This window comes from Typha latifolia, chromosome 2, assembly GCF_019914945.1.
Source record: "Typha latifolia isolate L0001 chromosome 2, TyphaL0001v2, whole genome shotgun sequence".
Lineage (NCBI taxonomy): Eukaryota > Viridiplantae > Streptophyta > Magnoliopsida > Poales > Typhaceae > Typha > Typha latifolia.
The window spans coordinates 6,263,827-6,276,261 of record NC_133087.1 but is presented as its reverse complement, the minus strand read 5'-3'; the positions used below and the strand labels follow the sequence as shown (position 1 = coordinate 6,276,261).

General features: G+C 40.2%; 2 protein-coding genes across 2 annotated transcripts; one reads left to right on the top strand and one right to left on the bottom strand.

The window, feature by feature from the left end:
- The first annotated feature begins 6,053 nt into the window (after positions 1–6,053).
- On the top strand, positions 6,054–7,019 carry LOC140781432 (mitogen-activated protein kinase kinase kinase 20-like). The gene has a single exon (XM_073127386.1). It carries the CDS (start codon positions 6,054–6,056, stop codon positions 7,017–7,019), a length of 966 nt encoding a protein of 321 aa, XP_072983487.1.
- A 714-nt stretch (positions 7,020–7,733) lies between these two features.
- LOC140782733 (uncharacterized) lies at positions 7,734–10,981 on the bottom strand. Its single transcript, XM_073129465.1, has 8 exons — positions 10,718–10,981; positions 10,529–10,621; positions 9,557–9,635; positions 9,349–9,427; positions 9,196–9,235; positions 8,960–9,094; positions 8,294–8,431; positions 7,734–8,115 (listed from the first exon to the last, which is right to left on the bottom strand). The coding sequence occupies exons 1-8, from the start codon at positions 10,912–10,914 to the stop codon at positions 7,842–7,844; spliced, it is 1,035 nt and encodes a 344-aa protein (XP_072985566.1). The 5' UTR covers positions 10,915–10,981; the 3' UTR covers positions 7,734–7,841.
- Between the last annotated feature and the right edge of the window lie 1,454 nt (positions 10,982–12,435).

Sequence of the window (12,435 nt, the reverse complement as noted above, 5' to 3'; positions counted from 1 at the left end):
TCCTAAGGATAATTTATGGAGCCCGTCCTTAGTAAGAAGATGGTTCCAAATAATTTTTCAGTAGAAATTTTTTAATTTGGGAGTAATCAGGAGCTTCCAAAGGATTTGTCAGTCTTCCCAAGGAGAAGTGGGCTTAAGTCTAGCTTCAGCCATAAAATAAGAGATGGATGAGGCTGTAGCCCTACCCAAAGGACTAGGTATTCAGATCCAATTGCTAAGCTCCTCCATCTTAGGATAAGCCCAAAACACATCTAACCTTCCTGTACGCTAGGATTAGTGATGAAACACCCACTTCCAAAAATTTACGTGTTCTTCACGTGGGGCATGTCCACGTGATTCCCACGTGATCGGTCAGTGAAATAATCTCACCAAGTATCTGAATAAGTCAAGAAATACCATAATAATCCAACAATAATCCTGAATTATAATATCACAGGCCTCAACAAGCCTCTAGGAATACAAGTCCATCACAAATTTGCTAAAACATAAATACCCTCGCAGGGGCTAAGTCCAACTGAAATGATAGAATAAACAAATGCTAAAAATAAGGAATGAATCTGCTACTCCTCGATGTCCGCATCCTTTATAATCATCTCTGAAATATTTCCACTAAAAATGGCGGTGAGCATGGGGCCCAGCAAGTAAAATCTAATAATAATCTAAGAATATTACATGATAAGTAAAAATGCAACTCATAACATGTCAGGGAAAAATGTACATTATGACTTTTAATAGTTTTCATCATTATAGCTTATTTTACATAGAAATCCACACAGGAGTCGAGTCACAATAACATATCTCACATAGCATCATAAAAATCGAAGAGGACTAGTCAACTAGCGGTATTATCGTCCATACATGCCTGGCGACGCTGCATATGACCGGTTGTCTGTGGCCATCAGACTAAGGACCCTAGTCGTAGGCCCATCAACACCGTTCTAATAATTATCGCACAGGGCGAAATCATCACATACGGCTGGTAAGAGCACACAGCTCAATAGACGCCCTGACCTTGCGTCCTCGGGTACCGCTAGAACTACAATCCTTTCCTCTCAATTATCTTTCTAATATCATACTAGTCAAGTCTCCAACTATGGCAGTGTAATCACCTGAATGCTCCACTTGCTATCGACCTCAGGTGTAGGCCGCTAATATGATACTATATAATATACACTCTACCCCTAACCCCGGGTTGAGTAGGTAAAGGCCTTTGCCTAAGCGGGACTTGACTAATAGTGATACGTGCACGTGGTGCCATGACTTCTATTATTTAATTAACATAATCATCACAATAACAGATATTATAAACAAACATATAGTCTATCATACATGTGCATTAAGTGATAAATAATACAAGTAAGAACTGACATGTAATTAAATGCAAATATGAGACGTCATATAAGATTCATAAGAAAACGACATTTAACTATCACATGTAAGATATGACATAAGCATGCATTTTTAAAGACTATTATAAAATTCTACTCGCCTGGGGTATTTCTGGAATCCGTCTTACTCTCCTATTCAGTCGGCTCTTCTTGAATTTCAAGATCCTTCCCGCATAATGCTGAATCTAATAATTTATAAATAAAATAGACATAAAATTAATGGACTTATAAACTAACCATCTTGTTGTGTATATTTAAGTTTGATTCTCTAGGTCTGAGATATTATTTGTCCTAATTAAAATAATAATGGTCATTAGAGCCATTCACATTGTAAATGTGAAGATAATTGAGAAGACTAATAGATTCAAATACTATTTTAATTTTGTATAGTCCCTAATTTTATTGGTTGAGAAAAATTATAATAATTACAATTTAGGTAGCTAACAGAATTTAAGAAAAATAACAGACTCAAAATTAATTAGACTAGGGTTAAAATGTTAAAGATTGGGCTGAGTTCAAGGCCCAGCAAAATAAGTGAGAGTGAGAGAGAGAGAGTGGGCTACGGAGACCTACTGCAGCCCCCCTTTGGACCGAAGGTAATGGGTGGGCTCAAGAGCCCAGTCAGACAACAAATAAGGAGGTTGACTGCGGGGCCTCCTGCAGCCCACCAGAAACCAAGGGGTGGGTGGGCTCGAGCCCGATCCACCGAGACCTTAAAAAAAAATAAGAGGGGCGTGGACTTGGCCGCAACGCGGCCACGCCTGGCCCACGAGAGAGAGCGGTGGGGGGCCCAACCTCCACCCTCTCCTCGTCTCCTTGACAGAGAAGGAGAAACAGAGGAGAGCGGTGTTGCTACCGGTGATCCTCGTCACCGGCAGCCCCCCCGGCTCCATCAACTTCTCCCCAAGTTGACTAGTTCGACTTAGGCGCGGGGAGAGGATAGAACCTCGGCTAGTGCGGCGGAGGGGAAGAGTTGAGGAACTCCATGGCCGGCGGCCATGGAGTTTTCAACTCAGAGCTAGGTGGGCTCGAAGCCCTCTTCTCGGGTACCCACCTCTTTCAAGTGAAGAGGTGGGTCGGCCGAGGTTGACGAGTGAGGCCACCACCGCCGGTGGTGGCCGCAGGTGCCAAAGAAACCCGACGGTGGGAGGCGACATGGCATCGCCTCCCTCGCGCCCCGTGGGTACCCAATTTGGGTACCTACAGCAAGGGGGAAAAACAGGGAAACTTCCCGAACCGGTGGGTGGTCGACCCGAGGTCCCCGGTCGGCGTATTTCTCCGGTGAAAGCAGACGAAGATAAAATCCTAATTACGCATGCTTAACTAGGCTATTTTCAAATTGAAATAAAGAGGGGATGAAGGCTAACCTGACGATCGAGGTGAGGGGTTTTGGTTGGCTGCCGGCGCTCCGGTGACTCGCTGCCCATGACGGAAACTTCGACGGCTCGAGAGAGAAAGAGAGAGTAGGGGAAAAGCGAAGAAGAGAAGATTTTGAAAAAGGGTGGAGAGGGCAACGGAGTGGAGTTAACTCCACTCCGGCGCCCTTCTCTCCCACCTCTCACAACTAACTGCGAGAGCTGGGGGAGAGGGAAGAAGGAGTCAGCGCACGCGCCAAGCGCGTGCGCTTAATTTTTTTTTATTATTTTTTTATTTTTATTTTTTTTTATTTTATTTTTTTTTATTTTATTTTTTTTTTTACGGGTGTTACAAGTGATCAATGAGCTAGTCGACCTTCTTACCCACAAGCCTTTTATCCATGTTGATGAAGGAACATTGGCCCATGCAAGCATCAATTTCATGTTCTATTTGAGAATTTTTACATTTATAACCTTCTAAATGCGTATTTTAATTACTTTTATACTAATAACTGTATTATTCTTCATGAAAAAGATCAATTATCTCACGAAGTCATTGACGACAAGGATCAATCATATGGCAAAGATGTAGTAAAATAGTAAAATCAGGACCAATACTATTGAACTCATTAACACTTATTTGGAACCATCTTCTTACTAAGGACAGGCTTCATAAATTATTTGGAACCATCTTCTTACTAAGGACAGGCTCCATAAATTATCCTTAAGCAACACTTATTCATCAAGTGCAGCAGGGCGGATAGCTTATGGATATGGGTTGAAAAATCATTTCGATATCACTTTTAGGTTCCAAGACTCATGGTGCCGTGATAATTGGCTCCACAAAGGACAGCACTTGGACAAAGTGGCAGCTAAGATGATCAGATGTCTTATTGCCACAAGAATGTGATCAATTTGGAAAGAAAAGAATGAAGAAATTTTTCAACAAAAAGACTACTCAACTAGCCAACTATTATATCGCACCTTGGCTCTCGCCCTCGAGAACTTTCAGCATCTTGGGAAGCCGAATAGATCTACCGAGAATGATGGGAGATGAGCTTGATGGATCCCCCTCATGGCGGAGCATCTGAAGCTAAACTCTGATGTGACTTCCTCTACTAACTCTCAGTAGGTTGGTTTGGGTTACATCATTTGCAACCATCAGGGTAACCCTATCCTCTCGGGTGCTCTTCTGGGGCTAGCCGACAATGCCCTTCAAGTCGAAGCTTTAGCCTTCAAAGCTGTGCTGACTCAAGCTAAAGTGCATGGAGATGGCATTCTGATCGTTGAGCCAGACTGCAAGACTCTTATCAACATCCTTTAAGCAAAATCGAGCTTTCCCTAGAGATGGCATTCTATATTTTTAGATATTTTTAATTTATTGTATGATTTAAATATTAACTCCTCCTCTCACTATTTTAGAGAAGCTAACTATCTTGCTTACTGGTTAGCAAACTTAGGGAAATCTCAATCCTTTTTGTCTTAGAGTTGCTTTGTGTCCTTTTCTGAGGTTAATACAATAACCTTTATAACCTATATATATATATACACACACACACACACACAAAATAAGTTCATACACTGTGACTAGAATGATTAGAATTAGAACAAAATGAGATTAGAAGAGTCTTTGCAACAAATCAGAACATGATATTAAGAAAGTGAAGATAAAACTAATGACAATAGAAAGTAACTAAAGATCATCATAGTGGAGAACAATTGTTATGGTCTATGTGACCTCAAACTAGTGCTTATGAAAATAACAAACACATAGTAGATACTAGGTTTCATCACGTGAGAAGGAAACTAGATTTTAATCAAAACGAAATGTAGGGTCATTAACCCTTTATTTTCACTTCATTTTAGTGGTTAACGGGTTGAGACATTTATTTTTTTTGCAAACTCGACCTGCTAAACCCCAAACAACGTAAAAACGTATTGATCTTGTATCCCATCATATCAAAGCTGTATTGAAAATTTTAAATTTTTTTCTTTTAATTTGGATACTCCTTTAGTTGTATTCAATGTGTATTAAGATTGCATGGATATATGATAGATATACGATGGATACCAATACGGGGAATAAGAAAAATATATGTGCTTTCGAACTGCTTGCAAATTATATTGTAAATTTTGCTAGTTTAGGCATACTACTCTTTAGATTACATTATAGCCTTAGAGGTGACAATCGCGTATTTTGCTTATCTTAAATGTAATCATGTAATTGGTAAGCTAATGTAAGTGTGACATCATCAATTAATAGAAATTAACTTGTGTTATGTCCATCTTAGTCATAGTTATTTGGTACTTCAACTCTATGATATGGTTACTCTCCTAATTCATGTCTCAAATTTATTAATGATTAGAGTAGTTCTTTTTTGCTTTTTTATTAATACAGTTTGAAGATTGCACCTTTGAGTGACTCATCATCTTGCGTAGGGAAACACTCGAGAAGGAATCCAAGATTGAAGAGATAATCTACAAAGCAAAGGATGTTGTCCTTCCATGTAGCAGTGAAATGACATTCATGGAACATCTTCGAGATCATGCATGGATCATCATCTTGAAGAACTTTTCCTGTAGACTAATTGCATGGTTAGATGTTCAAAATGTAATGTTAGTTTCTAGGCAGTAATCATTTATTTGGCAAACTAAAGATTGTATGTTATGTATGTATGTAACTAGTTAATCCGCCCTTTGTATGTTGTCAGTATTTCTCCTCTGGACATCAAAAGACGTAAAAAATTATTTGGACATTGTATTTCTGTTTCATTGTTAAAATAATCTTATTGCTCTTGTTAGTAGATTCTAGATCTTTGACCTAAATAGTGTATTTAGTATTTTGCTGAATTTATCATAAGTTCATTCATACCTTTTTCTTGTCTTCTCATTCTAAAGGCTCCTCTTGATTTCATTTACCTTCCTCTTCTCCCTCGTTGCCTGCTCACCCTCCTTCTCCTCCAACTTCGCTCCATCCTCTCTCTTTGTCATGCTCTTTAGCACTATTGTCGTCCTTCTAGCTTTCCGAGTGGCAGTAGGAAGTTAGATTTCCATGTCAATTAATAAAATCGAATCAAGCGAGAAGTAGATTTCCAACGGCGGAGATTTTATGTGCATAACGATTTTATTACTTATCTCTTATTATTTGTGAAGAAAATTTAGTTACATTACCATCGGATAACGGCAAAAGCATGCAAATACGCGGAAAAAAGAATACGACGCGGACATCCGTCCAATAAGAGTGGAATTCGGATTAGGATTTGATGCTAGTAAAAGACTGGAGGAGAGAAGAGTTAGTTGGTAGTTAGCAATGGTTTCGAGAAAATGGAAGAGAGGTGCAATGCTGGGGAGTGGAAGCACTTCAACCGTCAGCTTGGCAATGATCGTTGACGACGACGACGGCGGCGACGGGGACTTGGTTCCTGTCAAGTTGATGGCCATGAAGTCCTCGACATCTTCTGATTCATCCTCCGTGCTGAAGCGCGAGAAGCAAATCTTGGAATATCTCGACGGCTGCTCTGAAATCGTTCGCTGCTTCGGCGACGATCACGCCGTCGACGAATTCGGCGAGGAGGCCTACAGCATTTTCCTGGAATACGCTCCTTCTGGAAGTCTCTACGACTGCATGAAGTCCGCCGGCTCAGACGCCTTCTCGGAGAGCCAAGTGAGACGCTTCACCCTATCCCTACTCAAGGGTTTGGCGCATATACACCGCAAGGGCTACGTGCACTGCGACATCAAGCCGCATAACGTCTTGGTGTGGAGCTCCGACGAGGTGAAGATAACCGACTTCGGGCTGGCGAAGAGGTCCGGAGAGAGGTCGCATGGCATCTTGATCAGAGGCACCCCGCTCTACGTGGCCCCCGAGGGCGTGAAGCGCAACGAGTACGAGAAGCCAGCGGATATTTGGTCGCTCGGGTGCACCGTCGTCGAGATGCTGACCGGGGAGCCGGCGCGGAAGCTCCCGGGCAACATGGAGCTGCCCGCCATGTTGTTTCGGATTGGACGCGGGGATCTGTCGGCGGAGATACCGGAGGCGGTGTCGGAGGAGGGGAAGGATTTCCTGAGGAGGTGTCTGGAGAACGAGCCGGAGAGGCGATGGACGGCTGAGATGCTGTTGGAGCATCCGTTCGTCTCGGCTGATGGTTTGAGGCCGATGGAGGCGTCTGCGTTATTGATGCAATGCTCGTGCTTCCACGAGCGTAATTCCGATGGTTCGAAGCATGGGGGAGATAAGTTTAGTAGGGTGGCAACTCCGCTGCATGGCTTTGTATAGCCTGATCCATGGTTTAATTCTTTAATCTGGAGGACGAATGTATATAGTTTGCCCATTGTTTAATTTGTTGTATATTTTGTAGATATAATACAAGTTGGTGGATCTGAAAGCCCCTTAATTGAGATGTTCTGTTATATGTATATTAATTTGTTGATCAAGATTTTCTATGAATACACGATCTTTTGTTGGTCAGGAATTAATTCACTGTTACAATTCAGACAGATTCGATCTGTATATATATGTACATAATTTGCAAATTATCTTGGATAATTATAGTTTGTAAAATATTACATTTCAGGCATGCATCATCTAGTTGAGTATAAGTGCAGTCTTTATTTCTTTTCATGAACTGCTAAGTTCCTGTTCACTAATTTTAATTAATTGGTCGTTTCTAGCTAGCTTTCAGGCAAATGTTATTTAATTCCTGATATATATATTGGTTTAAAGGTCTCCCAAGCAAGATAGGGGCGTTAAGAGTGATATTTCATTGATTCTAGCTAGCTTTCTTCAATTCTTCTTAATCAAGGAAACGTCTGCAGCAGTAAGGAGATAAATAGTTAGAGAGAATAAAGTTGTGCACTTCTTTGCTCTTCTTTTACTTCTCGTAATTAGGGAGACAAATTAAAAAACAGCGGTATAGATAGAGAGAACCAGCAAAAAAGAGAGGGAGACGAGGATGAAGAGAGAGCCAAGGACAGGAAACTGCTCACCAGATTTGACAAGCTAATGAATTTAATTATAAAATCTCCACTGTTATTATTGACTGGTGTTATATAGGATAAAAAAGGATTGTGAAGCCTGATTCAAAGAACATCTTTAAGGCTAAGGAGAATCAGGTGACCACATACCAATAATACTATGTAGACCAGACCTATACGTTGGATATAGCAATGTAACACCAAGTTCATCTTTTAAACGTGCATTGGACACGCGCTTCTCACCACTGGTATTTTCAGATGTTGATCTTGTATCAGGTAAAGCAGCAACTCTTAAGTTTCTTATCATGTCAGGATACTTTCTCTCTATCAAGGTCTGAGCGAAAGCAAACACCTCAGCTCGAGGGGCTGGATCATCATCCACGACATTGTATACTTTCCTAAAAGAAACAATAATGTTATTAGCAAACCATGTACATTTTTTCTGAACTATTCCTCCCTGAACGACAATAAAGAATAAAAGAAGCCCACTAGAATGTAGAAATTGTTTTCCTATAGGAGCATGTCCAGAGGGGTATAAAGATGAGAGAAGTCTGGTTATAAAAACATGGAACACACCTTGAAAGTGGAGCATTCATGCTAGCCTTAATTGCCCGATAGATGTCCGCAACATGGATCCGTGCTGTGTAATACCTGGACTCTCTCATCGTCTGCCCTTCTGACAAGGATTTCCTTCTAATGATGGTGTCCAGAGCACTGGAACAATGATACTGAATCATTATTGAGTCATTACAGAAACTTGCAAGATAAAGTAAAACATAAACGGCGACTAGCAGCAATGCAAGAACCTCCATCTCATAGACTCATAGAACAAGAAACTTCACAGCAAGCTAGCAAGTGCCCACACAATTGAAAGGATATCCAGAGAAGTAGTTCAATTAGTCCAATACTCCAGTCAGTTGGTAATAACATCAAAGCCCATTTATACTTAATAGCAGCCCTTGTATGTCACAATGGAGTCATTTTCAAGGCTATAAATATGTGGCGAGGCATATTGGAAGAAATCTGTAGAAGAAGCATGGGTATGCAATGTACCACAAGTGTATGTTGGTATGCAGGGATCAAGCACAATTAAGAGACACACCTTGCTATTTGCCAAAAATATCTACCTTATATCCTTGGCTCATTGACCTGGTCTCTGGGACTGAAGGAGTAACTTATAACCAATTTTTAAATAAGAGAAAAAAAATCGGGGAAGAGATTGCCAGGTTATAAGATGCAAACCTTCTTCCAGGACCATATATCCCTCCTAGTCGAAATATGTAAGCAGAAAGACCAAGCTGATTCGCTAATTGAAGCCACCCTTTTTCTGCTGTATATCTTAACTTTGCAGATGCTCTTTTCGGGTTCACAGGGTAGCTGCACAAAAGATGGACAAATGAAATCACACCAAGCTGCATTTCTAAATATGCATCATTAGAAAGTTAATAATGAATTTTCAGCACAACATATATTCTTACTCCTCATCAACCCAGGCACCTCCACAATCTCCATAAACACCTGCCATGAAATATTAGAATGGACTTTCTGCTTTGTTCCGCACAACCTTGTTTACAAAACAATCTAATGCAAAGTCCTCAAAAATATGGCAGGGTAGTTAGATGTAATCCTACTTGTTGAGGATAGGTAGCATAGCCATTGAAGATTTCCCTGTCTCAATGTACTTTCCAAGTCCTCATATAGAAAGAGCAACTGCAAAAAAGAAATTAGAGATCACCATGCTTATGGCCATTCACTAAAATGGCATTTAGAAGCAAGCGCTATTGAAAAACAAAAAGCATTCCAAAGATAAGAACATGTTTGGGGTAAAAGTTAACATACAGGATCACCAATTACAGCCATAGTTGGGATGGAAATGAGCAAATGAGTCGCATGTTGCAAAGCGTGGAGGTCTGTCAGCCTAGAGAGTCAAAAATACAAAATACAAATAGTACAAGATAAAAGAAAAGTTACTAAGATTAAAGTTAATGACAAGACTTGAACTGAAAATAAAGCAGTCAATGAGCATAAACATACAAGATATGTATCTTATTGATGTGTAGAACACATTAGGCACAGTTGCTGATTGACAAATTAGATCAAGTTACATCAAAGATTCAAGTCAGCAAGCACAGAGCATTGAGCACCGAGCGCTAATTGCAGCAGCCAAAATCAGAAGGGAATAAGTTCTGTTAGAAAAAAGATAATTCACAGAACAAAGTTCAGAATACTCACCTATTGACCAGTCCAAGTTAGTACAGTAATGGAAGTCCAAAGAGTTACAATGTATTGCACACTTGCACTCTAGTACATGTAACTACCTATTGTTCAGAAATTTTAAGTGCATTGAATTGCATGAAATAGATACAAAGAACATGTCATATGAGAAAATGAAATAGACAATGTTAAAGAATGTAAAGAATAAAGTTGGAATACATTTTGTTTTAATTATAAAATTCAGGGAAGAAAAAAAACCAGAAACTTTTTTAATATTTGAAAAATCTACCTTAAATCATTAATGTTTCAGTTCCATAGCCTTGATGCAAATCACCTCAGACCAAACGAAACATGCTTCAGTTTCCATTCCTAGTTTTAGGAGAAAACTAAGATCATGTTCTGGTCTTTTGGTATACCCGCTGCACTTATTTGAGATAAGATCAGGAAATATCAAACCTCCTTGTTACCCTAAAGTTTGAAAGAAAGCTACTTCCTTTTAGCAGCACAACTGCACACTAAACTAACTCAATTTTATGCAAAATAATTGTTAATGTAACTATTCAAAGTAGATTCAACGAAAACCCAAGAAAGGCCTACTTGCTATTTCTTGCATCAAAGACGAAAGCACCAACTCCCATATCCTCGAGTTCTTTCTTCTTCGCAGCGCTAGTGCAGGTCCCAGAGACTTCCCTAATAGTCAAACATCGATTGCTTTAAATCACAAATCTTACGCATGAGAAATCATCAGTAACAAGATTGGAACCGATCAAGAGGAAGAGGTGTTACCATCCCTCTTGGATCAAGCGCTCCGATACGTATCGGCCGACGAATCCCGTCCCGAACACGAACATACGACTGCCTCCCAATTCCGACATCGCCGCCACCGCTGCCATTGGCACGACACGAGAAGTTGCCGGGCGGCGAATCCTCCTAGGCGAAGTACTCGCCGGGAATTGCCACGAGACGATGCGAATCGCCTCCATCTCGTGACAGAATTGAGATCAGACCTGTCGGCTTCTTCCCTAAAGGGCGAATGTGCACTCAAGTCGGTTATACTATTGGCCAAATTTACTGTAAATTCTAGGATAGATCTTCATGTTTGTTATTACTAAAAATTAGGGCTTTATTTTAGAAAAAATTACTACTGTGTTCACTTATATTTTAGAATAAGTTTGTAATAATTACTTTTAATATAATATAAAGTAACAAAGAGATGGAAAATATATATTTTTTATGAAATTATTATAAATACTATTTAATTTTAAAAAAAAGTAGGTTGATTGAATATATATCAATTAGTAATTGAGTTAGTACGTTGTATAAAATATAAATTTGATAAATATCGTTGTATTCTAGAATGAAGATATTATAGTATTTAGTCGTTATTCCGGAATAATGAGTTATATTTTAGAATAAGGAGTTATATTCTAGAATAAAAAAGTTATTCAAGGAGTTGGCATAATTATTAATGTCTTGGATAAGAACACGATAGACTTGATCATTGGGCGGGCCGGGTTTAGGCTAGCCACTGTGTTAGCCAACATGTCTAGGTTGGGTTGGGCTAGAATAGTCTAGCTCGTTACTACTTGTCGAACCGTGAGAGAACGGGCTGGGTCGGGCGGGCAGGGACTCAGTATCGAGAGGGAATTTAGGAGCTCTAGGGCATCCGCAAAGGGCAAAGCAATGACAAAGGTGCTTGAAAAGCATGTCCATGTTTCGGAGGCAGTGAGCCTCCAAGATCTAGAGGTCGAGGTCGCCGTGAAGCAGCATCTCTACTGGCGACCCAGTGGAGGACGAAGCCATGGTTGCTTCTCTTAGGGTAGCAATTAGCTAAGGTTCTAACTTCTGTGGAAAAAGAAGAAGAAAAGAACACGAAGAGAAAGAGGTAGATGCAGAGGAGAGAGAGAGATAGAACTTTAAATGTGACAGCTGGCGTACCAACCTCTTGTATGGTGTGGAAGTGACGGGATAAGTGGGGAACCGACTTTTGCTCTATTTGGTGGCTACATGACTGCTTAGTCGGTGAGGGGTGCTTCACTGAGGGGCCTCCATGCAATGGGCTGGTGGCTGCCTGGCTAGTGAGCGGTGCTTCATCTAGTGGCAAAAAAAAAGAGCCATATATGAGGAAATGAAGGAGTAAAAAAAAAAAATGATTCTAACCAAAGATGGTGAGCAATGCTCCTAGGCTCTCATGCTCCATGGAATTATAGAACTGAGATCCGACTTTTGAGCAAGAAATCACGTTGGCCTAAGACCGGAGGTAGGAGGCCCCGAACAGCCGAGCAAACAAGTAGTAAACCACTAAACCCTAAATGGCTAAATCCCTTATCACTATTCACTTCTATATATAAGCATGAAGATTGATTCTAACCATCAGATCAGTGATTCTAAATTTTTAATCGTCGGATGAGGGTTAACCAAATATCAATTCTGCTGACTTTAGTTTTTTTTAAGAGGTTTATCAAAAACACCATATATTTTGCCATTACTATTATTCATCCAAA

Excerpts from the sequence above, each read along its gene's own strand:
- LOC140781432 (XM_073127386.1), top strand. The coding sequence starts at position 6,054 with ATGGTTTCGAGAAAATGGAAGAGAGGTGCAATGCTGGGGAGTGGAAGC.
- LOC140782733 (XM_073129465.1), bottom strand. The coding sequence starts at position 10,914 with ATGGAGGCGATTCGCATCGTCTCGTGGCAATTCCCGGCGAGTACTTCG. Across the intron at positions 9,236-9,348 it reads ATGCTACCTATCCTCAACAA|GTGTTTATGGAGATTGTGGA; the intron begins GTAGGATTACAT and ends ATTTCATGGCAG. Across the intron at positions 8,116-8,293 it reads ATGAATGCTCCACTTTCAAG|GAAAGTATACAATGTCGTGG; the intron begins GTGTGTTCCATG and ends TGTTTCTTTTAG.